General features: G+C 41.0%; 2 protein-coding genes across 2 annotated transcripts in view; one reads left to right on the plus strand and one right to left on the minus strand.

The window, feature by feature from the left end:
* Positions 1-16,032: 16,032 nt before the first annotated feature.
* On the minus strand, positions 16,033-21,048 carry LOC118496760 (uncharacterized transmembrane protein DDB_G0289901-like). Its single transcript, XM_036009439.1, has 4 exons — positions 20,780-21,048; positions 19,033-19,163; positions 18,515-18,725; positions 16,033-17,479 (listed from the first exon to the last, which is right to left on the minus strand). Exons 1-4 carry the CDS (start codon positions 21,046-21,048, stop codon positions 17,455-17,457), a joined length of 636 nt encoding a protein of 211 aa, XP_035865332.1. The 3' UTR covers positions 16,033-17,454.
* The window catches only part of KLHL14 (kelch like family member 14), a 93,787-nt gene continuing 89,353 nt past the window's right edge, over positions 19,272-23,705 (plus strand). Inside the window, exon 1 of the mRNA XM_028524407.2 lies at positions 19,272-21,102. Coding sequence (XP_028380208.1) covers positions 20,156-21,102 — 947 coding nt within the window. The 5' untranslated portion in view covers positions 19,272-20,155. The remainder of the gene's footprint in view (positions 21,103-23,705) is intronic.

Genomic DNA, 23,705 nt, shown 5'->3' on the forward strand with positions numbered 1-23,705 from the left:
AATCTTTTGAAACTAAAAGTGCATAGCATTTAAGAACACAATGATGGCTAGTTCAGTTTGGTGCCACTGCCTTAATCCTTATAAAGGCTCTGACAGTTTTATCTGCCATTGCTCTCCACAAGCAGTACAAATGTCGGCATGGTAAAAATGCAGTTGTCTTTGCTTATTATAAAAATAGCTTTGACCTTGTGGACCCTCTGAAAGGATTTTAGGCACTCCCAAGAATCTACGAACCACACTTTAAGTACTACTGTTTTATATAAATAATTTATTGTGCTTGTAACTGCAAGAAACTTGAGGAAACTTAGAGCTGTTAGAGATCCTACATTCTTGCCTTTAAGTCTCCTCTGTTTTATCGGTAGTATTGTTTATAAGGTATGTAAGTGTTCATGTGAAAGTTCCTCAGGTGAATGAGTGTGTTTTAATTAGTGCTTTGTCTGCTGGCTGCTTTCACTTGCCTGATTTTAGCCCCATATTCAAAAATTATTTGAGTTCTTATAGCTACCTGTCCTTCTCTTATGTTCTGAAGAGTGGGATTGTTTAATTGTTCCAGAGCAGATATTGTGTCTTAATTCATCTTCAGATTCCTAGCACATGATTCTTCATAAGTGCTCAGGAAAAACTGAGGCTCAGTGAATTAAGGGATGACAGGAAAGTAATCTTCTGGGGTGATATGGTTCATCTTTATTTTATTATTGTTTATTTAGGGTAAGTGGTTGATGGTGATGTGGGAATTATTTAGGAACCTAAGGCAGGATCATTTTTTGGACACTGTCACAGCCTTTCTTTGTAATCTTTATTTCTCTTACTAAAACCTCATGCTACATTCACATTGCTAAAAGTTATGCAGGCTATATGAATGTGTCTGTCTAGTTCCTTTTCTTCTGGCATAAAGAGCAGCTTTATGTTGAATTAGTAGAAAATTATGTATGACTTTTCCTGATACAAATTGATAGAAAACCATGATATTTCCTCAGATTTTGTGTGAATCTTTAGTGCACAAACTGAAAAAACTTGTAATCAAAACAGGTTTGAATTTTTTCAGCATATTCTTAGAAAAAGCAATCCCCTTCCTGTAGTTGTTTTACTTTGTCTCTGGCAAAAACTAATAGCTAAACCAATATTTATAAATCCTTTTATGTTTTGCAAATCATTTCATGTGCATTCCCATTTTCTTTCAAAATAACAAGAGTTATCACATATCAAGGACATTCTATTTGCCAGTCTCTAGTCTAGAAAGACAACACTCACAGTTCTCTTTGATGTTAACAAGAGTTCTATGAGGCAGGTATAACTACCACTCCCAATTTACAGATGAGGAAACTGAGGTTAGGTGGGATAAATAAGTTGGCCTTCTAGCTGGTAAATTACAGAGCTGGAACTTGATCCAGTTTTCCAACCCCAAAGCTTGAATTATGTTCACTAAAGCATACTCTTGGAAATTTAATTTTGTTATCTTATTGAAAATACTCCAAATTCTTTATCAGAAATTTGTTTCAAAACACTGCAGTTTGTGATTTGCTCTTTTGGGAATGCTTGCAAAAAGATTTAGAGTCTTAGGATTGACATTATCTATTGAGTCTCTGAGCAAAGAAAGAACATTATCAAACCCTGAAATATTTGGTTAGGATGGCAATCCTGAAACATCAGTAAAGGTGCCGATTAACACCTTTCATAACCATAGCACTTAACTAGGTGCCAGGTTTTTGAGAAGTGTTTCGCTTTACTTTTCCCCATTATGTAAAACAATTTTTCATTTTAATTTTTAATATTATTTTTGAAATTGCTACTTATTGTATTTGATATACTAATAGAACATAATACCCTAATTTTATTGTAGGTATAACAAAAATGGCTTTAAGAATCATTTGAATCAATTCCTAAATATTATGTGTATGTATTCTTGAAAAAGTATATTCTCTCATCTAATACTATTTAATAATAACACCAAACAAAGAGTATTGGCTCCATCAGTGTGACCCAGGAGCCCTCCTGAGTTTATGTTTCCTACTCAAACAAAGACAACCGGTCAGTCTGTGCAGTGCGTCTGTAAGTCAGGGAGTGCTCACCGTCATCAAATGTCTTCGTGTCAAATATGTAGTTGGGAAACCAAAATGCTTTCCACGAAATTCTCTCTCCATCCTAATGGATTTGGCCTAAAACTCTGTAGATTTTCCCCTTAATTCATTAATGTATCATACTTAGATATTATTCATCTAGGTGTTCATTCATTAAATAGCATTCATTTTATCAAGTATAGTTTCTACTGCCAAAGAACCAGAGACATAAAGACAAAGAGAAGGCTAAAACATGGTCTGTGACAGTTTGTGTTTATTCTTTTTTCCTGCAATTAAATTGCACTGATTCGGATGGTATATTTGAATCCATTGCATAATCAAATGAAATTTTAAATGTGTCAGCACTTTGAAGACTGACAAAATATTATACAATGTTAGCTGTTATTATTATTAGGGCTATTTTAGCACAAATTGAGTCATCTTACTGGCTGGCCCAGTTATCTGTAGACTGAAGACAGATGAGATAAAAGTAATATAATTAAATGTTCAACAGCCAACATGTAGGAGTCTCTCTAAGATTTCGGTTGTGTGGAAACATTAAAAAATATTAACCTTTAAGCATTGTTGGTGGATTGATTTGAAGATATGACTAGACTCACTCTGAAAGGCTGGTTCTCAAACTTGAATGGGCCTCAGAATCACCTACGAGTCTTGTAAAATCACAATTGTTGTCCCCCAGCTCCAGAGTTTTTGATTCAGTGGATCCCAGGTGGAGGCCAAGAATTTGCAGCCTTAACAAGTTCTCAGGGGATGCTGGTGCTGGGGCCACACTCTTGAGTGTCCCTGTTGTAACCTAGGATGTTGGGGTCACACTAGATGTTGGAATGTGAAACTTAATAACAAATTATTTGTGCAAGTGAATCAGCAACCATCCTATTAATCAATGTATCAATAAAAGTAACCACATTAAATGTTGTAACTACATCCATAGCAGAATGAGAGAGAAGAGAAAAAAGAAGGAAAGCTTCTAATAAATGACTCCGATAACTGAGCCGACATCAGTGAAGAAATCTTGCTTTTACTGCATTTGAATATTACCTTAAGAGTCATAACAGTAAGGGCTGGAAGTGCTACAAAGCTAGTGACTTGATAGCATCAGATCTGGAAACAGAAGAAATAAAAATAGTAACAGAGAGAAAGAAATGCAATCTTTTCTCCCTCAAGGTAAAAGGAACACTTTAAGTAAGCTTCAACTATCTTTAAGACACTGCATTCTATCCATATGTAACAGTCCTCGCCTTAAGTTGGATAAAGGTTAACTTCATGGAGCATGGAGGGCACCACTAAGTGATCAATTGCTTTAATAGACAATCTAGATTCTTGCATGCACATCTCTCCTTGGGGCTGCTGCTCTCCCTAGAACCCTGTGGCCACTTAACCACTGCACACCCGTCACCTCTCTATAGACGACAGCTAGAAACACACAAACCTTTCTGAAATTCTAAGCAAGACCAGGATTGCCCACCCCTCCCCCGATTCTAGGACCCACAGAAACACAACAAAGTCACTGTTAACATCCAGACACAACTCTCACCCTGCCAGGCCATAATGACACTTGGGAAAAGTTGGGTCGTCTGAAGTGAAAGGATTTTGCCTCAAGTTAACCCATGATCCTAAATGGAGTCTGTAGCAGTTAGGATATTCATTCAACTATGAATTACAGTGACTCCTCTCCCTCATTAAGAGATTAAACACACAGGTTTTATTCGCTCATATAAAACAGATCCAATCATAGGCAGTCCAGAACCAGTGTGGTGGTTTCATGACATCATGAGGGCCTCACATCCCTTCAGGTTCTCGGACACCACAAGCCCAGGTATCAGCCTCACCTTTGTGGTACAGGAGGTGCGGCTGAGGTTCCAGTTAATATGGACACATTCCAGGCAGCAGATGAGAGTAAAGAAAGTAAAGGGATGTGCTTCCACCCTTCAAGGGGAACGTTTTACATGTTTCACACAAAAGCCCCTCTTGTATCTAGTTGTCAAAGGGCCTGGGAAATGGTAACTGGGAAGCAAGCAGCTCAGGTGAAAATTAAGGTTTTATCATTAAAGAAAATCATGAATATTGGGTTAGCTAATAGTAATTGCTGCCATCAAGTCCAAGAAAATTAGAATTCTTGCTTTCCATCATAGAAAGTGGTAAAAGGTAAAACACAGCAGCATTACAAGTGTGGCTCTCACATTTTGGAGAACATAAGAGCTCCTTGGGGTGCCTGTTGAAGTTAGCAATGCTGGCACCCAAGCGACTCAAAGTTAGCACTCTAATTTGGTTATTGTGGTCAGGAGGTACCAAAAACCATGCTTTGAGAAACAGCTTTACAACTTCATTACCATTTGTCAGCCATCTGTCTGTGGCTGCCTGGAATGCTATTGATCATCCCTTGATAGCAAATTCTGTTCTGTTCCTTGTTTTCACTCTTTTATTCTCTATAATTAGTCTTGCAAATGGGATGAACACACTCCCCCAAATATTTGTTCCATCAGTACAGTGAAGTTGGAAAGATAATAACAAATGAGTTACTGCAATGCAATAAGCCCCTCCTTGAAGGCACAGGGTACAGGTCTTCCCCAGGAGGAGCTAACTTGGGTTCCAGAGTGGAGAAGCGCCAGGGCCATGCCTCCCGGTGACTGTTGGCCGGAAGCAGCCAGGTCAGGCACAGCAGTCAATCTAACTGTGAGTGATTAATAGCCAAGCAGAATCTCTGGAGCTTTATTCCCCAGTCCCTGCTCCGCTTCCTTTTTAACACTCAGGTAAATGTCAAAAATGGGCCTGGGGATTATAGCTGACAAGGGGTAAATGCCTTCATGTTGTCCTCCAGAGGTTAAGGTTCCCCAGACCCAGTGGGAAGCCCCAACCTCCAATAACCATTAATCCACTCTACACTGGTAGAAGTGAGCATATTTATGACTGCAGTCACTAAAGGGTGAAATAAAGATTAGATTTTAGTTAGGAACGCAAAGCTTTGAGATCAATACAAGCTCACTGCTGAAATCAATCTAAAGTTTGGAATTTTTAAGTAAAGATTTACTGGGCTTCCTTGTACAGTTAATTTTCCAAAGGGAAAATAAGCTCAGAAATGTAACATAGTAATCAAATTGAGTAAACACTAGTTAGTTTATATGCTGACCTTGGTTATGCACATATCAAATAAGTATGTAAAGCAATAAAAATGCCCATATTATAGATTGTAAATTTGCCAATAAACAGGTAAAACCAAAATACACATATAGATTTACTTGATAAAAGCACTAGCAGCTACATTTGCCTATTTGAAAACATAATCAATAGACATTAATAATGAAGTTATTCGTGCATTTCCCTATTACTGTGCATATTAAGTGTTCCAATTATTTCTACTTAGTTTGATAGATAAATGTATGGCCATATTTTATGAAAGTCTTCAAAAAGAATATAGAATTGTTCTTGAAAACAAAAGCTACCGTTTGGCTGAAGGAGCAAGTGGACTGGAAACACACAGCTTGTTATACTCCTCTGGTGTTCATGTTTGATGCATGTATACAATTTATTATGCAATTTCTTGAGATTTGACAAAGTAATTGTCTGGCAAACCATAGCTTTAATGATTTTTTTCTGTTTCATATGAAAAGACGGTAGGTATTTTAGGAAAATGGCTTAATGGATCAGTGTCTATAAGCTCTCTTTTGCTTGTTATACATCTGCAAGTTGTGGAGACCCAGGGATATTTCGGGAAGAGTGTGATTCCATGTAGTAAATTCATTTTCTTCAGCAGAGTAAGTGCATGAAAGCTTACAGTAAGCTATAACTTCCGAAATTATTTAAGCTACCCGGGGGCCCTCATAGTGGAACTACGTATCTTCTTGGTAGAGTAGGTAGGAGAGCATCTCCCACGTGAAGGTAACATCAGAACACAGGCACAGCCTTTGGTTAATTTCTGACTAGGCTATTGTGATAGATAACAGATCGGTGTGTTTTCTGTATGCATCTGTTAATGGTAATACATATCCACTTGTTAGAAGGTAGAATGATCAACTATGCCTAACTTATTTGCTGCTCAGACTTATTTGCCACCATTGGCTGCCAGGAGGCCAGAGGTGGGCTCTGAGAGCCCATTTGCCTAGAGCATTTTCCTTCCATTCACTCCACGCTGTGGAGCAGAGCTGTACAAGAATTTGAATTCTGTGGACTTATGTTGCCCCTTTGAAATATTTACAGAGTAGAGCGAATTTTTTTTAGTTGCTTAATGTTGGCATCTGCCACCTGGTGCCTCACTCTTGGGAAATACACAAAGCCACTGAGTAAACATGTGTATGTATGATTAAACAGTAGAACCCACTTGGGTCATAGGAGACAGGCAATGTTTCTTACTCCATTAAAGCTATTACATAGTCCTAAAGCAATATTTTCATAGATAGATACCCTCTAAGGATGGGTAAACTAAGTCTTAAGTTTTACAAAGCACACAAATAGAGTAATTAGATATACTCTATGTGTATATCTATGTATGTAGGCATGTGTGCACATAATTATGTAATTCCTGTGTGCATACATGTACTACATACATACATACATACATACATACGTACAAAATCACCATGTCTACCCTGGGATCGAGAACCTGACCACTTAAATGGTTGTTCAGATGTCTTGATCAACAACAAACTTCCAAAAAAATAGGCAGTTTTTAAATCACTTTAATAAACTAAACTTTTATTAGAAAATTCACTTAGCACAAATACTCTGTCCACTTCTGACATGCAGCTACGGGAATAAAGCAATTTGGAATGCACTGCTATCATAAATCCAGATGGTTTCTATAGAAGCTAGGTTAGCAGTTATGATATCAGAAATGTTTCTAGGTTTGTGCAGATTTCAGAACCATACTGATGACAGTTGTATTTAAATGATCAAATTTTCATACAAAGCCAGTTTTCCCATTGCACAAGTCTCAAAACATTTAAGAAACAACGAATGAGCCCAGAAGTCATCTTACACATAGCATTACATATTTTGTTGAGCTACTGAATGAATAGTGAATGCCTAGTGGAATCCATCCATATATCAACATAACTAAACAAACAAGTCCAAGTCTCCTACCCCCAGTGGTGACAAGGTAATTGCCTAAGTGGCTCCAGATAGAGAGTTGAGACTTTAGGAGCCACTGGATTCTTCTAGGCCGGTCAGGACGAGGTGTGTTCAAACAGAAGGAAGCTCTAAGAATCTCAACTCTTCATTTCATACGAGACTATTACCAAACACAAAGGATTCACAAGGAAAGCTACATTCAGTCCTGCATCTTTGTGCATGAGAAGATCCACCTACTTTCACGGCTACTGCAAAGGGTTCTCAATGAAGCAAATGCATGTTACATACAAGGACAGGAACACCTTCTCTGGTGCCTAAAATAACAAGTTTTTAAAAGCCATACCATTGCAAAATTCAAAAAAACAACAATTTTAACTAACTAACTAACTAACTAACTAACTAACTGCCTGAGACACCCCTATATATACTCATTCCCTTGATTTTGGCTTCATAGTCTTCAATTGCACAATTGTCTTTCTAGTCTTTCTTTTAACATATTGATCAAAATTTGGTTTTTTTGTTATTAATGGCTAGAAAATGTCTTTCAGCTTCCCAACTTGTATGTATCAATAATATGATGTACTTGGGGAAAACTGTGTAAGTTTCTTTCATATACGAGCTATAACATTTCAAGTTTTCTTATTTAGGGAACTGTCTTTAAATATCTTCATATTCTTCAAGGACTGTTGCAATCGTATGGGTTCACATTACAATACAGCTTCTGATCCAATACTTTCTTGCCCTGGTGCTGTGTGAGTCAGCATAATGGAAGTCAGAATACCCTGGTAGTCATTTTTTCATTAAGGAACAACTTAATTCCACATGAGAAGTAATTGTGAATGCAGAAACGCATCCTACTATATGCTACCAACCCAAGCCACACTAAATTCTCAATTGTTAACTTCTCTTTTGCCATATCTCAGAAATGCTCAGGGCTCCTCTAACACTGTCTTACATAAGGGATATGTCAAAGTGGAAACAGAAAGCAATCTTAATTGTTTGCAATTGAAATGCCTTATTTTTGGAAATTTAATACGTTGCTAGTTCCCCTCCCAGAGTTCATACAAATGAGGGGTCTTTCCAGGGTATAGTCTTCTCTGATTATTGAACTGGGGTGTAATTTGTCTATGGGTTCTCATACTTAAGTTGGAAGGCCCAAGCCCTCTACTTACTTCAAGCGAATTTACCCAAGCTCTGCGTTATGAACTGAGAGCTCATATCCCATGCCTCAGTCAGCATTTTCAGGAAATAGAGATTCAGAATTTGAGAGATTTAGAGCTAAAAAAATATATTAGCAACCACACAATCCCGCTCCCCACTCCACAGATACTTTTTGCATGGTTTTATTAGTTTATAAATTATTTGGTATCTGTTAGCTTTTTTGGTCATTGCACTGCCCCCTAAAATATAAGATTTTGTAAAAATTATGATCCTATTTTGTAAATGATAAAACTAAGGTGTAGAGACATGAAGATATTTATGTTACTATTTACTCCAACAAATGATGGAAGTGACCCTTAAATCCACTTTTTTCTAGTCCAAGTTCCATGTTCTTTTTTCCTATTCTCACTAGACAGTGAACTGTTGGATGAACTGTAGCTACAACCACTGTTATAGACCCTTGCATTGGCCATCAGGATCAGTAACTTACCTAAGCAAGGTCAGGCTAGGCTGGGATGCTTCTTATAGCTTCCTCCCAACAGACTTGTGCCTGCAATCTTGCTCTAAGGTAAGACTCCAAACATCTCTCCTATTACAGAGACACTGGACTTTGAAAAGTCCAATTGAAAAGATATTGGACTTTAACTGCAAAGTATTCATTTTCCACATCACACTAAAAGCATTTCAAGTGTAGTTCTATTATATAGTAAATCTGAACATCATTACTAAAGGATGTAGTGCATTCCTTCCTAAGAGCACTTCTTTACATCCTGTGAGAGCTCTTTATACTCTAACATCTCACCATTCCCCAAGTAGGGACAGCATTTTGCACATTCTTCCTCTTCACCATGTTGTTTCCCATGTAAACCATTTAAATTAACATAAAGTTGGCTAGTAATGGAGTAGAGTCGAAGACATCAGTATAAGCTCATGTTTAGCTTAATATAGATATGGATAGATATGGATAGTTACATATAGAAACATTAATAGAAACGTGTGTGTGTGTGTGTATAAGGTTCTTCTACATACAGATTATTCCCTTGCCTTTTCAGCTAAGGCCATAAAAGCAACACCCTACTAGCAACTGGCACACGTAATGTTCACATTTTTTTTCATTTCCAATACCATTCTCTAATGAAAGGAATACAGATTTTTTTTGGAGAAATCATTGATTCTAGGACTGGGGCATGAAATATATAAGATGACATGTAGAATCTTGTCATGGAAGGAAGGAAGGAAGGAAGGAAGGAAGGAAGGAAGGAAGGAAGGAAGGGAGAGTAACGATGACAGTATGTCAAGGAATATAAAAGCCAACTGCAAAACCTCCCGATGACCAAAGATAACACAGTTTGAGCAGCAAAATAAAGTGGTATTGGATTATAAGGCAACATACAAAATAAATACCCACAGGTCCATACTGATATGAATGAATGAATGAATGAATGAATGAATAAGGGAGAATAGACAAATTTCCCTTGCAGACAAGTTCCAAATATTTCTATAGATTCCCCGCTCCAGGAAGCTGGAGCATAGCTCTCATTCCTTAAGCACAGAAAGGTTATTATGAATATAAAGTATGGAGAAATTTGCACTAATACAAAAAACTGGGAGCAAGAATAAACAGATATTTCAAGGTATAAACAGATCATCTGTAAGGGAAACTAGACTAAGAAACTTAGATCAATGGGCTAGTGAATATTCCAGCACAACAATACATACCTTCATTTTTAAGAATTAGTGAGATCCATTTTTAATTTTTTGAGGTCACTCCATGCTGCTTTCCACAGTCACTGCACCAGTCTGCATTCCCACCAACTGTGAAAAATGGTTCCCATTTTTCCACATCCTTGCCAGCACTTGTTGTTTGTTGATTTATTGTTATTAACCATTCTGACCAGTGTGAGGTGATATGTCATTGTGGTTTTAATTTGCATTTCTCTGATGATTAATGATGTTGAGCATCTTTTTACACATCTATTGGCCATCTATATTTCCTCTTTGGAGAAATGCCTATTCAGATCCTTTGCTCATTTTTTAATTGGATTGTTTGTTTTTTTCGGTGCTGAGTTTTCAAGTTCTTTATACATTTGAAGTTCTTTATAAATAAGGGGATATTAACTAACCTCTTATCAGATTCCACTTCTGGGAGTTTATCCAAAGAAACCCAAACACTAATTCAAAGAATATAAGCACCCCTATACAATAGCCAAGATTTGGAAGCAGCCGAAGTGCCCATCAGCAGATGAGTGGATAAAACAACTATGGTACATCTGCATAATGGAATATTACGTGACTATAAAAAAGAAAAAAATTTTACCCTTTGTGACAGTATTGATGGACCTGGAAAACATTATGCTAAGTGAAATAAGCCAGTCAGAAAAAGATAAAACCATATGATTTTGTTCATATGTGGAATCTAATGAAGAAACTGAACTCACAAGCAAAATAGAGACAGACTCATAGATGGAGAGCAGGATGACAGCTCTGGCAGGGGACTGCTTAGGGAATGAAGAGATCCAGCGAAAAAGAAAAAGGGCACATGGACATGGACAACAGTGAGGTGATTGTGGGGAGAGGGGGTGGGTGGAGGTGAAAAAGGGTATAAGGGGGGATAAATGGTAGTGGAAAAAATGAAAGAATGAATGAATAACAAATATAGTCAAAAATTAAAAAATTGAGGGTAGAGAAGATTGGAATAACTTATATATTTGGATGGTAACACTTTATTATAAACATACATTGTCTTGCTTATAGGAAAATAATTCCATGCTTCTTTTTTAATGAACATTCAGAATATGGCATTTCTACTGTAAAACAAATACTTTCCCATAAACTTTAACTCTTCAAAAATGTTTGATGCATGTAAAATAACTTATTTCTGAACATACCTAGTATACTTTCTGCCATACACTCAAAATACTTTCAATTTTTGATTCGTTGTATGTGACTACTTACACAAGGATGACTGGGTAAATATCTTTGGCCTCAAGCCTCTGTGCATTTTTCCAAAGGAGACAATTTTTTTCTTCTTCTTCTTTTATTGTCTAAACCTTCATCTGATTCCACATGTGACTAGGAAAGTTCCCATTTTTTTCTATGGGGAATATTCATTCTAATAACTTCTCGATGCAAACCTAAACAGTAGTTAAACAAAAGAAATTCTCTCTCTCTCCAAATACTAAAAAACCAAGACAAGAAAAGTGATATGTCCAGAGCCAGATAACGTTAAAGATAGGAGCTGAAGCACATCATCCTCTCTCATTTCAATCACTGCCATGAAGGCCTGTTGCCTGAAAGCTACTTGTCAAAGTCAGGACCACAGTCAGCACCCTATCATGAAACTATGATTAGTAACAAATAGCTTTACCTTTTTAATATATCAATTACCCAAGAATGTACATGAAATTCCAAATGTCCCCAAAGATAAAAAAATGATGATTTTTAAAACTATAGGTAAATAAACAAACACAAAGTACCTAAAGAATAAAGGCAAAAGTAGTGGTTACTTTTGTTAAAGTGACCAGTTGCCTCTTGATTAGCATCCTGAATTGTTGCAACCCTGGGAAAAGTGACTTCTTTATTGCTTTCTTCACCTAATATTTGTTGAGCACTAGACAGAAAAGCTAAGAGATCTTTCTAGCTACATATGTTTATTCAGTTTTTATTTTACAAACATTTACATTGCACTCACTATGCATCTGGTGCTGTTCTAAGCATTTTTACAAATATTTACAAAAATTTAAGTGTCATACAACCCCAGGAAATACATGATATAATTATCTCCATTCTTTGATGAGAAAACTGGGTGAGGTTATATGCCCAAGGTCACAGAGATACAAAGTGGCAGAGCAAAGAGTCAAACACAGGTGGCTCTGCTTCCAAATCCCATGCTTGGAATCACGCACAACACTGTGCTACCTTGTTTAGTAGTGTAATATTTCCATACAAGTAACTTCTTTCAAACGTCTAGAGCGCTTTGCTGAATGATGGTTGCCATAAGTTAAAGATTTGAGGAAAGCGCTCACTCAGGCCCCATCAAGCTCTCGTCTATATATTGTGAAGAATAAATTGTTTATTTCACAATATAATATTATTCACTTTTTAGACCATAGCTTCACAATCAAGAGACTAATGGCACTTTAGTCAAATGCCCAATACAGTCTCTAATTTTTATCTTTTAAAAAAGATTTTATTTATGTTTTAGAGAGAAGAGGAATGGAGGGAGAAAGAAAGAGAGTGAAACATCGATGTGTGGTTGCTTCTCCTGTGCCTCCAAATGGGGGCCTGGCCCACAGCCCAGGCCTGTGCCCTGAACCAGGGACTTTTTGGGTCACAGGCTGGTGGTCAGCCCACTGAGCCACACCAACCAGGGACAGTCTCTCATTTTTAAATACTCCCTTGTTCTTTCTGCTGTTAGCCTAATAAATTTGAAAATTTGCTTTTAGTAGTCTACCAACATATGTATTGAATAACTACTATGGACAAGGTACATAGCTATGGACCATGGGAGATTTTACCAGACAGAAGGTTTTTTCTCCCCAGAAGCTTACAATCTAATTGAAATAATAAAACATATTTCCCTAAATGAGCAACTAATAATATAAAGCAGTATATAATAAATATCAAAAGTGTTACAGATAGTAAGTGTTGTATGGAAGTTATAGGCCTACATCCTTCTGCTGCAGTAGTTCGTTATGTATACCCTATTAGAACAATTACCACATCACAATTATCCACTTGATGGGTTAAATACCTGCTCATCCCCTCCATTAGAATGTTAGCCCCTTATGAATAAACTACAAGGATGTAGTTTTATTCACGATTGTATCTATAGTTTAGCACTTTGCCTGGTATATAATAAACACTCAATGTATGCTTGAGGAACAAATGAACGAACGAAGTTCACCAGATCAGGCATTTCTTTTGTGACCACTGTAGCAGAACAGTTAATCCTTGGAATCAGAATGTACTGGCTTAAGTATCAGCTCTATCTTTGAAAAACTGCATGACCCTGAAAATTTTACTTGATTTCTCTACACTTCATTTTCTCATTGGTGAAATTATAATAGTACTGTTCTTCATCGGCTTATTTTACTATGGAACAAATCACCCCAAAAACAAATGGCTTGAAACAGCAGCCATTTATGTAGCTCGGAGTTCTGTGGGTCAGTAATTCAGACTGTGTTGGTTGTCCTGTCTCTGCTGGGCTCATTCATACACCTGAGTTTAGTTATCGGGTCAGCTGGAAGTAGCTGGTGCATGTGGAATCTCAGCTGCCACCAGGCTAACCTGGGCTTTCTCACATGGCAGCTGGCAAGGATTCAAAGAGGGAGAGTCGAAGTATACAAGGCCTCTGAGGCTCAGACTTGGAGTTGACACAAAGTCACTGCTGATACATCCTATTGTTCAAAGCAAGTTCACATTCCGGGGGTGAGGAAACAGGTTTCACTCTTGATGGGAAACCACAGCAAAATCACATTAAACCAGGATGTTTATACCCGGACGGATGATCTACCATACTCTCACACAGGATTAGAAAGAGGATTAAGAAAATAAAACACCTAAAGGATTTAGACTAGAGTCCACCACACAAGTAATGAGCTCAGTAAATATTAACTATTATAGTATTAAGTTAATTACTAGCATATAGTAATACTATAACTATTAAGTATTATTCTGCTCAAGGTTGCTAGAAAAAGCTTCACAATGAAAATGTAAAGAAGCCTGAGTTTAATCTTGAGAAATAGGTGGGATTTCTATATGTAGAGAACCAAGTCCTCTCGTAAGGACACAATGTAAGCACAGACACTATGGGGTGAAAGTGGAATATTGTTAGAAAACAGCTAACAACAGACTCCCCAGAAGAGCTAGAATCAGATCCTGAGAACCCAGAATGTTTGCCATGAATGGGGGTTTGACCTTGGGGCAATAGTAAATCATTGGCTTTTGACAAAATGGTAGCCAATAACATCATTTCTAATCTTTTGTTAGTTCAGATTTTTTTGTTCTTCAATGAGCTTCTTGATGCTGATAGCTTTGTGATAGCTCTGGCCATGTCTTCCCAAGATTTAAAATTAAAAAAAAAATAGAAACTTACGAGTTTTTTCTGGGTTTTCCTACTTCCTGGCTTTGAGGAAGCTCTGAGGTCCTTCTTTACTCAATTCTATATCATCAATGAAATGGGATAATTTCTGTCTTTATCCACACACTTCACAATGTTAACAATCTTAAAAGTCAGGCCACAGGAAGCAGTATTTACTTAAGAAAAGAAACACAAAAGAGGCCAGGCCCTAACGTTCATGCTCACAAATCCCCCATCAGGAAAGTCAAGAATGAGGAAAATAAACGTTAATGTGGCTGTCCCTTCATGTTAGGCAACAAAACACTTCTAGAACTATCCTGAAGATAATTTTGAGTTCATCCAGTCCAGTGAGATAGTGTTTCTGAGCTCCTGGACTCACTGATCCCCCTGGGTCCCTGCCTCGCTGAAGGCTGACCAGACTGCTCACAGTTAGTGGCACCTCTAAGTAGACTGCTCAGTGGCAACTGTTTCAGAATCTCTCTACTGTACATAGCTTAAATGCAGATTCACTGATGAATAATTTTGATAATTCCATCCAAGTATGAAGACTGCTTGAATTAGATGACTTACATGATCACATTTAATTTTTTGTAAGACAATTCTGGCTTCTCTTATGCCATGTAGAATCCATCCTGCTGAGTGCTCTTGACTAGTCACGTCCTTCCTGCCATTTTAAAAACAATAGTGGCAGAGATGCAAGCTGCTGATAGTGCTCAGCAGGACAGATCAAACACACAGATGCAATTTCTGTACGTTAAACAGTGAAGTAGGATAAAATTCAGATACTTACAATCGCTTAGTAGCTGGCATCTGATTGCTGCAAAATGAATCTTTCATAACAGGATTTATTGTAAATAGTGTCATATCATTTGTGAGTTCTGCAATAATTCCAGTCAAAACCAGTTGGAGGTGGGAGATTTACATTAAATCTATGGTAGTTTATGCACAGATTATAAAACAATGACTTTAATTATCAATATTTTTAACTGTAATTTTTTCTCTGTAATTTTAAATATTCTCCAGTAGTATAACTTTAAAGCCCAGATGAAAACAACCTAGCTCCTTCATTTTAGCAGCTGCTTTGGAATTGCATGACCCCAAATCCCCTCTCTTCCCCTTCCACCTTAGTTGTTAAATAAGCATTAAAATTACAGGTAGTCAAAATTTTTGAAATGTGGCTTTTATATTGTTTGGAAGCAACAAAGATCCTAGTGGTCCTCATTAGCGATCAATATACCCTATCAGAAAAAAATCCAAAACAGATATTTCGAAGTCTACAGAACACACTTAAATGGCTTTATTATAGAATGGAAAGATGGTAACAATTTAAGTGATCAATACTCTTATTTGCTTTTGGATTTAGTTGTAAATACTTCATTGCAAACTCATAAAAGATCAACATCAAAACTCACGATACAAATTGTACTTTACATTTATGAGAATTTGGTGATATTCCTTATACCTGATATCTTTAATTTCTAATGAAACAGAACCCCCAAAAGGTGCTATGTAATAGTCCCTAATCTTCCTATTCAAGACCTAAATAAGGGAAATGCCAAAAGGAAAAGAATCAAAGCAAATAATAGGGCCCAAAGACTTGGATAATCTCTCTTTCCCCTGCTTTAAACAACAAAAAATCTTCTTTCCCCTTATTTTACCATGTATTTGGGCCTTTCTATTATAAATATGAATATGAGAATGTAGCATTTCAGGAAGATTTGAATAAAGAAGTCTTACCCTTAGATAATCTAGGACCATGATGGAAAGGGGCCTTTGTAAGGGGAACATTTTCAGATAGATCCTTCTTCATTTATTTAAGAGGAAATATCCTATATGCATGTTAATGTTCACCATTCTAAATGGGGAAGTCCCTATTTCTGAACCAAAGAATTTCAGGTTTCCCCCTCCCTTAAGCAGGTGTCTTTCCATCTCTCACAAATCAAAGAAGAAGGTAAAAAGACAGCCTTTTGGTGGTGCCCTGATGTGCATTTCAGTAAGTTTACTAATCAGAGCACAAATAAATTGGAATGAATCATGTTCTCATACTTAATAGCAAATAAAACTCTATTTAACTCATGTCCAGCTTTCTTTCATGTTCATCTTGTTCAAGGGCATACCTTGCTATTTCTGCTTCTTTTTTTTTTTCTTTCTTTCTTTCTTGGACAACTCCAACCCCCATTGACAACCAAAATACAGGGCTATAAATGTAAGGGTATAATACATCATGGGGTAAGTCTAGGGAACGTGTCCTCTACCAAAATGCACATGAATCTCTAGTACAGCTAAAATTCTGGAATCCTGCTGGGGTTCATTTTGCATGCTAAGCAGGGTTAAAAATGTGAGCTCTGTGTGGTTGTCCTTATTTATCAGATGAGCTACAAAGTTGAAGGGTTACTTCAATGAAATTGCAGCTGAGTTGCTTAGCTCTTGATTCTAGCTCCTGCAAATCACAAAGTCCTAATTGAAAGACAAATCTGACAATAGGATAATCTTCTAATAAAAAAAGTGACTTCTGAACCCTTATCTGTTGAACTGACAGTGATGGTTGTTTAACCAGACAAAATGATAAAGAAAATATGTTTTCCCACAAGATCATGAAGCTTGAATAGTGCAGGGAAACAAATGTAAGGCAAGGGGCTCTCATCTATTCTGTCTACCAGTTCTGCTTCCCACCCCCATCTGTACACTCAGCCACTCACCTCAGAGACAACAGCTAGTGTCTTTCTTCCAAGTCAGACCCCACCCCCAACACCAAGACACTGTAAAGTGGCATCTTGGCATACTTTGACTCAGACGGTTTCTGCATTTCACAGTCAGGGTGGGGGGGGGGCGTGGAAGGGAAAAGCAGCATACCAATGTAGTGAAATCTGGAAACAACAGCATATATACAGACACAAAAAAAAGTTTGCATATTGCACAGAGCGCTTGAAGATCATAAATCTATGCATGAGAAAGATGTAGTGGAAATTTTGGGGGGGATTAGAGTTTATTTTTGTCATCTCTCTGAGACAGCTACTCATTCATCCAGATCACAGCTAAGAAAAAAGCTGGTCACAGAAATTAGCAGTTTCAGCTCAGCAGCGAAGTCGCCAGCCTGTGAAGGCAGAGAGAAATTGACTAATTAGCAATGCGCACTAAAACTTGACGGTTCTTTATAGAGAGAGAGAGAAGAGAGAGGGAGAGAGAGGGAGAGGGAGGGAGGGGGGCTCGCTTTTTCCCCTTCTTTCTTCCAAAGATGTTTGAAATCGCAGTCATTTACGCTCGACAATTTTTACAATAGCCTTGAGCCATAATTTTGCGAGTCTCTCCAGCATCCATCCCCCTGTACGGTCTCTCTCTACTGGCCAAGCACGACCGTTTCTCTCCCCAACCGTGGATTTCCTATTACTCTCGTTACGACTCACTGAGCCCCAGGCCCAAGGATAATGATGTGTTGTTTCTTGGTAGCATAATTTGTCACACGTACATTTTTTCTTCTTCTTCTCTTGCAGAAAGCTCTGCTCCCTCTCTCTCTCTCCCTCTCTCTCCCTCTCTCTTTCTCTCTTTTTCTCCCTCTCCTACATTTTCTTGCTGTTGCTAATTCATGGTGATCAAATGATGTACGACAAAATAAATTGTAAAGAGTGACTGCCTGGAGTTGAGAACCAGAAGGTGTTTTCCCCCTCCCAAGGAGAGAACAAACCTTTAAAAAGGAAGGACAATTGATTTTTGGGGGGGAGCTTAAGTGAGCCTTGACTTTGCAGCTGGTTGAAAGCAGGTAAGTTTCTGGCCTTGTGTCTGCCTTGTGTGTATTTTGTTGTCTTTTGGGTTGGCGGTGGGGGGAAGGGATGGGGGAGGGAGTCCTGGGGAGGGGGCAGTTGTGTGCAAACGCTCATAAAGATTAAAACTATGGCAAGAAATAAGCAGATGGGGGGGAAAGGCAAAGGAGAACAAGAAGGAAGGGTAACAGGAAAGGATGGGGGGTGGGGTAAGGGGGAAGAGACAACGAAGCGGAGAGAGCGAGAGAGGTATGACCTGGTCCACTTGAACAGAGAGACTCTGGGAGATGTTTCAGGAAAGCCAGCGCTTTGGGGGCGAGTGTGGGGGGGTTGCTGCCGGGGGAGGGAGCTCGAGGGAGGTTAGGGTCCACCTGGAACGGGATGTGAAGTGAGTGGAGAGGAGCCCAGTCCGGTGTAAATAGGAAGCGGGAGATCCAGGACTGGCGCCAGGCAGGGCAGTGTGAGCCGCAGTGGAAGGCGCAGGTCCGGCGGGATCCCTCGGAGCCGGGCGACGGCGGCGGATGTCCCCGGCTGGCGGGCGCGCGGGCGGGATGTGGGCAGAGGGTCCCTTTCTGCTCAGCCCTAGAAGGTGCAATTACAGGTTAAGGACCTGGCATATCGATTTCGCCTAGCTTCCCCCATCCTGCCCTCCTTTGCCTAAATGTGGGCGGCTCAGACTTTTTACAGAAGTAGTTCCAGGGCCAGGGAAGTGGGGGTGCCCGAGTGGAGGGGGGGACGCTGGGGGCTGTATGGAGGGGCTCGGAGAGAAACTGCGGTTGCGGCGATGGTGCTGATGGGATGCAGAGACCCCTCAAGGAACTGCGTCGCCCACCCCCCCATTAGACAGCCCCCTCCCCCAACACCTGCGTGTTAACTTTGAACTTCTCACAGTTATTGGAGTTAAAGCCACTGCGCCAGGTGCCCAGGAGGGAGGACCGTCTACCTGAATCCCTCCTGCCTCTCGCTCTAAATGCACCCCAGTAACCCCACTTCCAGCTCCCCATCTTCCTCAGTGCCGCCCTGCGAGGGAAGGGGAGACACCCGTTTGAACTTCTGCGCCTTGAAATGCCGGAGGGCGGGGGAGAGGGGCTCGGGGGTTGGGGGCTGGAGGGATCCTCCTGTCAGGTTTAAAGGTGTCTCTGGAAAATTAGTAAAACTGAGTGGTGATGGGGAGACCAACAGTTTGCAAAGCAGAGAAGCAGGCAGGGCCGGGGTGAGGGAAATGAGCTAGAATTGATAAGGACAGCTCCCGCCTCTGCCGAGTCCACTGAGCTGGTCCTCACCGCGCTCCGCTGCACTTTCTCGGGAGAAGAAAGGGCTTTATCTGCTCCCTCAGACTATTAACCCAGGAGTTTCTCGGGGCAGCACGGATAATCGAAACGGTCCCCAGCTTTTGGAGGGCTAAGAATCGCCCACCCGCACTCTTGTCGGGCCCCCGTTCCTACCCCCCAAAGCTGGACCAACTGCGAAACGCAAAGCGGTGGGCGCAAGTTGACCTGGAACCGCCTCCATCAGTCGCCTCTGCACTCTCGGGGCACCCCTGGCTCCCCACTCCCCGGCCTCTCCCTTCATCCGGCCCGGCATAGACACAAGCCCACGAGGCGTCTCGGCCTCAGCCGCCACTTTGCCGTCGCTGCGGCCACCGCTGTCGCTGCCAAGAGCCGATCCAGGGCGGTTTTAGGAAAGTGAGGGACGAAGTGTGTGGGCGGTGGCGAGAGGAGTAGCCGAGAGCAGAACCAGCGCCCGGACCCCAGGCAGGGCCCTACGGGTAGCGCTCACGGAGCCGGCGCCTTCAGACCTTCCCCCTAGGGTCGCGCGGTCCTGACGCGCGCTGGGCTGGAGCCAAGCTGAGCACTGATTGTTGTTCTTCGCCCTCCCCTCCCCTCCACACCCTTCCCCACCCCGGCCACACCCCACCCCCTCCACTACCCTGCTCCTCTCTCTCCCATCCCCCACCCCTGTCTGCCAGGCTGGAGGAGGGTTTAAAGCCAGGTGCGCCGAGTCAGCTCGCCATGTCCAGATCCGGGGACAGGACATCCACCTTCGACCCCAGCCACAGCGACAACCTGCTGCACGGCCTCAACCTGCTTTGGAGGAAGCAGCTGTTTTGCGACGTGACCCTGACGGCCCAGGGCCAGCAGTTCCACTGCCACAAGGCCGTGCTGGCCTCCTGCTCGCAGTACTTCCGATCTCTCTTCTCCAGCCACCCCCCTCTCGGGGGAGGGGTCGGCGGCCAGGACGGCCTGGGGGCCCCCAAGGACCAGCAGCCACAGCCGCAGCAGCAGCCGTCACAGCAACAGCAGCCGCCGCCACAGGAGGAGCCCGGGACACCTTCCTCCTCCCCCGACGACAAGCTGCTGACCAGCCCCCGGGCCATCAACAACCTGGTGCTGCAGGGCTGCTCGTCCATTGGGCTGCGCCTGGTGCTCGAGTACCTCTACACGGCCAACGTGACCCTCTCCCTGGACACGGTGGAGGAGGTGCTGTCGGTCAGCAAGATCTTGCACATCCCCCAGGTCACCAAGCTCTGCGTGCAGTTCCTCAACGACCAGATCTCGGTGCAGAACTACAAGCAGGTGTGCAAGATCGCAGCGCTGCACGGCCTGGAGGAGACCAAGAAGCTGGCCAACAAGTACCTGGTGGAAGATGTGCTGCTGCTCAACTTCGAGGAGATGCGCGCCCTGCTGGACTCGCTGCCGCCCCCCGTGGAGTCGGAGCTGGCGCTTTTCCAGATGTCCGTGCTGTGGCTGGAGCACGACCGCGAGACCCGCATGCAGTACGCGCCCGACCTCATGAAGCGCCTCCGCTTCGCACTCATCCCTGCCCCGGAGCTGGTGGAGCGGGTCCAGTCAGTAGATTTCATGCGCACGGACCCCGTCTGCCAGAAGCTGCTGCTGGACGCCATGAACTACCACCTGATGCCCTTCAGGCAGCACTGCAGGCAGAGCCTGGCCAGCAGGTAGGAGACCACAAAGAAGAGAGCTGGGGTGGAGGTGGAGGGAGAGGCCGGAGGGAGGGGAAGGGGTAGGGAAGAGGAGGGAGATGGGTAGCCTGGGCTGGAGGTTTAGGCAGGCTGAAAACAAACGTAAACAAACAATTCAGACTGTGTGGGGGAAAGTTGATGTCTTAGTCTCTGAAAGGTCAACAGAGAACAGGTCTATAACAGCATCCCTAAGCACTAGAAAGCCCATATTCTCAATATCCTCAGAGCCGGAAACGTGGGACTTGTGGACAGAAATTGACAGACAAGCGGGGCCAAAGGCCAGGGCAGTTAGAAGTGCAGTTGTGGAATCCTCTGTGTCCAGTCCTCCCTCCAAATCAAAATGAGCTTGCTTAAGGAAGTGGACTCTGCCTGGAGAAGTCCCCCGCCCCTTCACCTCTTTTCCTGCCTTGGGTGCCTTGGGCCAGCAGAAGTGCCTGGTGTGCTCAGAGAAGAAAGCTTTAATTCTGTCAGGAGTTCAAGTCGTTTTCCTGGGGGGGAGGGATGGTTTAGTGCATGGGGTTAGTCCCCTTTGGAGGTAGAGTTCCAAAATGCTTTGTCTATTAGGGTCTCCACTGGAAATTGTGGCATCACATACCCCAGCAAACTTTTCTGTCTTATGGGAAGCCTTTCCTTTTCACTTTCAAAGTAGAGCAAAGCCAGAGGTTTCAGGGTATCAGAGTGAATCATGCCTGCTGGCTCCCATCTCAAAGGGAGCAAGTTGAAAATTAGGGGGAGGGGGGCCATCTAGCTTCTTAGTTCTGTGCGCCTGCTCAGAAGTCACAAAGAAGTTGGGGAGTTGTTATTGTGGTCGTTGTTGTTATTTGGAAACATTCCCTTGTGTGTATTGCGAATAGCATTTCAGGTCAAAGGGGAAGGAGAAAGGATGCTTTTAAAAATGCTGCTGAGATTTTTAAACAAGAAAAAGACTATAGGATTTAACCATTGTGTTTTACTGGCTCCAATTTTAAAACTCTTTTCAAGGAGCCCAAGAATAAGGTTGCTTTCTCTTTTTAGAAAAAAGAAGCAGTATCTTTTCAGTTTCTTGTGATAAGATATTACGATTGCAGAGGCCAGACAAGCTACCCCAGACCAATCCACTGAAGTGTTTCGTGAGAAGTTATATGGTTTAAAATTCCATGATGGCATTTTCCCATTCAGAAGGATGTCAAAATGATTGGGTCCACCCTGTGCAGCCTTGTGGAACTAAATGTTTATTTTTCCCATCGTGATGTTTCCACCAGTCCCAGATGACTAAACTTTCAAGAAATGGAAGATATTCTCTATAGCTGCCTAGGCAGCACTGGTGTTCAGGTGAGGCCCACAGGAGGCATGAGAAACCTCTAACTTAGGAACCTTGTAAGTTGATTTTTGCTAATATTTGCGAGAGCTGAGTTAATAATTTGTGGTGCAAAAGATGATGGTAAGACAATAGCACAAGCAAGAACCCCTGTGGGCTTGAATAGTGAACATGGAGTCCAAGTGAGAACAAGAATGTGGAATGTGCATTTATTTTATAAGGATTTTTCATTTATCTAGAGCTTACCATCAAAAGCTTACCATCAAAATGATAAGCTTAGTGTGATGGGCAGATGTCACCACACAATGGGCACTGATGATTAATATTCTGTTATTTAACCTTTATAACTTCTAAATGACCTACAAGTATGCTTCAGTTAGCACAGGAAATACATACTGAGGATTCAGACAACATAGTTGTAGTCCCGGACATACATTTATTCCTATTTTTAAAAATATGTATTATCTAGTATAAATTCAAAAACGCAGGATGATAAAATTAAGATTTAACTTGTTTTAAGAGTAATGTTTGGAAATGAGCATTATAAATTTGATCCAATAAATAATTTCTGAAGCACTCCATGTACTTGTATCAAACAGGTATGTCTTAGGATTCAATGTTAGAAGAGTTGACTTTCAAAATGGAAAATCTATTTCCACCTTAGTCTGGATTCAGCACACCAGCTGGGGCCTGCTGGCTCTGTCCTGGTGGAAGGCTGAGATGCCAGGCTGCCCGGCCCTGTGACGACGCCTTCCAGCTTCACTGGGCCGTGTCATTTAAAGGATAGGTACTGGTGTCTAACCACTGAATGTGTACAAGTGTCATGGATGCTGCAAGAATCTGATACCTCTGTGTAGGAAGAAACTGTATTTTCCTTTAAAAGCAGAAGACACAGAAAATAGTTCATGTAAACCTATTGTTGATCTCAAATTAACATAATTTAGGTTTTGTTACGGTATTGATAACTATAGTAATTTAATTTGTATGTACTAATGACATTATTCTAATGTTAATTCACAGAAAGAATGCAAGAATGATCATCAAGTTCTTAACTTTAATGTAGCAATCAATAGCTTTATATCAGACTATTATTATAGTATCAGCATAATGTAGAAATGTTCTTCCAGCCTTACATGTGATTCAACAGAGAGATAAATGTGTTAAACGATTGTTTTTGCAATTGCATCACTTTTACTGAAGACAGTTGAATGGAAAGGCATTCATTACATTTATTACTTTTTGTCCACCTGTAGTTCTTAAAGTCTAAATACAAAAAAGTTCC

This window comes from Phyllostomus discolor, chromosome 9 (assembly GCF_004126475.2).
Source record: "Phyllostomus discolor isolate MPI-MPIP mPhyDis1 chromosome 9, mPhyDis1.pri.v3, whole genome shotgun sequence".
Taxonomy (NCBI): Eukaryota; Metazoa; Chordata; class Mammalia; order Chiroptera; family Phyllostomidae; genus Phyllostomus; species Phyllostomus discolor.

What these genes read in the sequence shown, in the direction of transcription:
- LOC118496760 (XM_036009439.1), bottom strand. Translation starts at nt 21,048, where the DNA reads ATGGCGTCCAGCAGCAGCTTCTGGCAGACGGGGTCCGTGCGCATGAAA. An exon ending in AGCAGCACATCTTCCACCAG is followed by an intron (nt 19,164 to 20,779) that starts GTACTTGTTGGC and finishes CTTCCCTCGCAG; the next exon opens with GGCGGCACTGAGGAAGATGG. An exon ending in CACTTCACATCCCGTTCCAG is followed by an intron (nt 17,480 to 18,514) that starts GTGGACCCTAAC and finishes CTGCCTTCACAG; the next exon opens with GCTGGCGACTTCGCTGCTGA.